At 40.0% G+C, this 3,376-nt stretch overlaps 1 protein-coding gene across 1 annotated transcript in view; it reads left to right on the top strand.

Annotated features, from left to right (window-relative positions):
- Positions 1 to 3,226: 3,226 nt before the first annotated feature.
- The window catches only part of LOC140326698 (keratin, type II cytoskeletal 5-like), a gene marked incomplete in the record, with an annotated part of 25,377 nt that continues 25,227 nt past the window's right edge, over positions 3,227 to 3,376 (top strand). The window contains 1 exon segment of the mRNA XM_072405544.1: positions 3,227 to 3,376. Coding sequence (XP_072261645.1) covers positions 3,306 to 3,376 — 71 coding nt within the window.

Raw genomic sequence — 3,376 nt, 5'->3', positions numbered from 1 at the left:
TTTAAGCCAATATTCTTTAATGCAGTGGTCTGAGCCTGCGATAGGAGAGCCCTGAGCCTGCGATCAGTACAGGGGACATGGTCTGCCGCTCTGGCCCGTGGGGTCCCATATGGGGTCCCTATCCTGACCCAGATGGGAGGTGCACCGGTCAGAGCTGGAGCCCACCTATCTGACTGGGCCACGGACCAGAGGTTGGGGACCCCTGCTTTAATGCACAACATAAAACATGTTAAAATGAAGGTAAGCTTAAAAAAACCTCACCTTTACTTCCACAGGTCTGTCAATCCTTCCGGAGGTTTCCTGGATCGAGTCCAGGGGTCCATGCTTGTTCAGTAAAACAGCATGGTGAAAAAGTAGCCTTAGCATGAACAATAAACTGAACAGTCAGCTTTGTTTCTTTTTTATCAAAACAAACTGCTTACTGCTTCGGTTCACAAACTTCATCTTCAGCCTTAGACGTACCGATTTGTGAACCATTGACCCAAACCAACAATGCAATTAGGAGTTTTAGACAGCTGAATGAATGCCTTGTTAAGTAACTCATTAAGTCAGTGAAACCAGAACATGGTAATGATAACCCTTGCAAATGTTTTTTTTTATTTTTAAACGCAAAGAACCAAAGTTTGTAGACAGGGTTATAATCATTAGTCTTCAGGTTTTTTTTAACAGGCCTTGGGTTGCTGAGCAACTAAGTTTCCTAAAATGGGAAAGACAGAGAAAAAGTTAGTCTTCTGTGACAGATATGGAGGGACCCAGCTAGGGCTTCCACCTTGCCAGTATTTTACTGGCATGGCTGGTTAAATTTGGCCTTTTTAGCCAAAGTAGTATGACTATAAGGCCAGTATTTTCTTCCCAGAGCAGGCATCCAACATAGGCCAGTGACATACATCAAGATGAAAGTATGGTCAGACTCTAGCAAACCAGCAACAACTCAGAGTCAGCAAAGTTAAACTTTAGGAACCCAAAAAACTTTTGCCCTTCAGTGTGCTTCCTTTGCAGGACTACTATTATGTTTGTGGCAGATATAGTTTTGTTTAGCATACTTGATATTACCTTAATATTAGTTTTATCAGTTATTATTATGTCCATGTTTCTTCTAAACCATATGTAAGGCCCTGGTCCAGCAACAGTATTCACCGGACACCAGTCCCCCAATTCAGCACTGCACTCTTCACCTAAAGCAAGCCCCTGCTCAGCCTCGGGAGACTTGTTGTGTTTCCCAGCACACAACAAGTTTGCCCCCAGGACTTAGTGCTCAAGGCATGGTGCCTGGGGTAGCTGGCAGAGGACGAGGAGCCCACAGATAAAGCAGTACCAAGATTCCAACAGAGACAAAACCAGAATACAGAGCAGAGGTCATACACAAATAATCCGTCCACCAGACGAAGAACACAAGGGCAAAACACAAGCAGAGTCCAGGTCACAGGCAAAAGGTCAGTCTAGGCGTCATAAAGTCACAGGTTCAGAAAGAGGCAAGGTCAACAACAGTAAATCAGACGAGAAACTCTCCAGCACAGATTAGTCCAGCTAAACACTACAACAGGCACTGGTGGCTGGGAGAAGAAAGGCTATGAAGCCCTAGCAGCCAATGGCAGAGCAGGATAGAGTCAGGAACTAATCTGCCTCCAGAATCCCCCTCAGCAGTGCACAGCCTCATAGTCTGTGCAGGGGATGCCAATAAAGTATCTCAGGCTGCACAGCTAAAGGGGAGCAGGGGCTGCTACTATTACTTAGTTTTCTTTGCTGCTGCAAGTGACATTTCTGGACAAAACATGTGGAATACTGCAGTGGTGCACATCACAGAAACGACGACCCGCTAAGTGTTTCCTAACAGCATAATTCTTCCAGGTACGGCCTCAGCTTTCCCCTACAGTATAGTAGATCATCATTACTCCTGGCAGCTGCTGTAGGAGTCGATATGAGGAAATGGAGAGATATAGGAGGTGGTAACTACCCAATGTTTGCTACATGGAGAGGTCTCTATTTTAACATTAGGAGTAATATGGATAAAGGTAATTTTGAAATATCTTTATTTACTGTGATTAGCTAAACAGACATTGCACTTATTTTCATTTTTGTTCATACATTGTATCTCTTAGTACTTTGTCTAATATTTAAAATCGCAATAAAAATATTGAAACTGAAAACAGTATCAGAAAACATGTAGTTTTTCCAAAAATCAGAACAATTGTAGTTGGGAAAGTGTTTAAGCTTTTTTAAAGCCCCCAACATTCTAAGCTAATTGCAAAGCCCCTGGACATAGTATTGGCATTTGGAAAATGTTACAAGTAAAAAAGCATGTTGTTTTTCAAATCGAACTTGAAGTTTGACCAAAAAAATTATATTTTTAAAGCTGCCTACCAAAATAGCAAACTTGTTTGAAGTAGTCTGGGGGTGCAGATCAGATGTAAATGTGTCATAAAAAATGTCATAAATATATATAAAATAATAGTTTTCATAAATTAATTTTAAAAAAGTTTGGTATAAATGTTTTGTCCAGCAACTGTGCAATTGATTGAAAATTTTGACTACCTTCCTTACACAAATTTGTGTGAAAATTGTGCTATTTCCTTAGAAATAAATTACTCAAATTAAGCCATCCATGCTTGCTAAAACTTTCTGTCTTTTGGCATTGGTCATCAGGACAAACAAAGATCACAGACATAGAGAATGAAAACAAGACAACCCAAGAGTAGACATGTTGGTGTAACAAACTGCAAAATGCATGATTTTGTTAAATATTTTAGTAAATATATTGAACATTGTCCATTTTTGAATTAACTTTTAAATTTTTTTAATGCTAAAGCTATACCTTTTGTGTTTTAATCTCAGCATAATATATATGCTAATGAGCTGGCAAAGAGAAGTAAGGTGGATCGTGAATATAATTCATGCCTGTTCTGCACATTGATTACAAAAGAAAAAAAAACAGTAGCCTGGAGACCTTTTCTGGGATGTTCGCTCATTTAGTAGATAAAAGGATTTCATAACCTCAGAGCCATGAAGTGAAGTAATATCTTGTACCATATTTTTTTTACCTTTTCATTGAAAGGTGTGTCTAAATTTATCAATCCACTAAACAGCAAAATACATGTGCTGCCAAGCATGCCAAACCTGCCAAGCCCATGATTACACTAAATTGATCTTCTAATTCCTAAGGCAGCCAAGCCCACTTATTAAATGATATAAAAGGTGTCAGAAAGACTTTTTGGTTCAGAGGGGCAAAGAACTTTTCCCTCTGATTTCTGCTTTTGTGTTTCAGCTTGTTCTTTTCTCCCGTTATCTGCTTCTCTACATTTGCTAAAATGAAGAGGGGTCAGTCATTGAGCAGTAGGTCTGTAACAGGCAGCAGGAACTTTTCTGCTGCCTCAGTTGG

This window comes from Pyxicephalus adspersus, chromosome 1 (genome assembly GCF_032062135.1).
Source record: "Pyxicephalus adspersus chromosome 1, UCB_Pads_2.0, whole genome shotgun sequence".
Lineage (NCBI taxonomy): Eukaryota > Metazoa > Chordata > Amphibia > Anura > Pyxicephalidae > Pyxicephalus > Pyxicephalus adspersus.
Note: the sequence above shows the minus strand (reverse complement) of the source record. Positions and strands in the feature narration are given on the sequence as shown.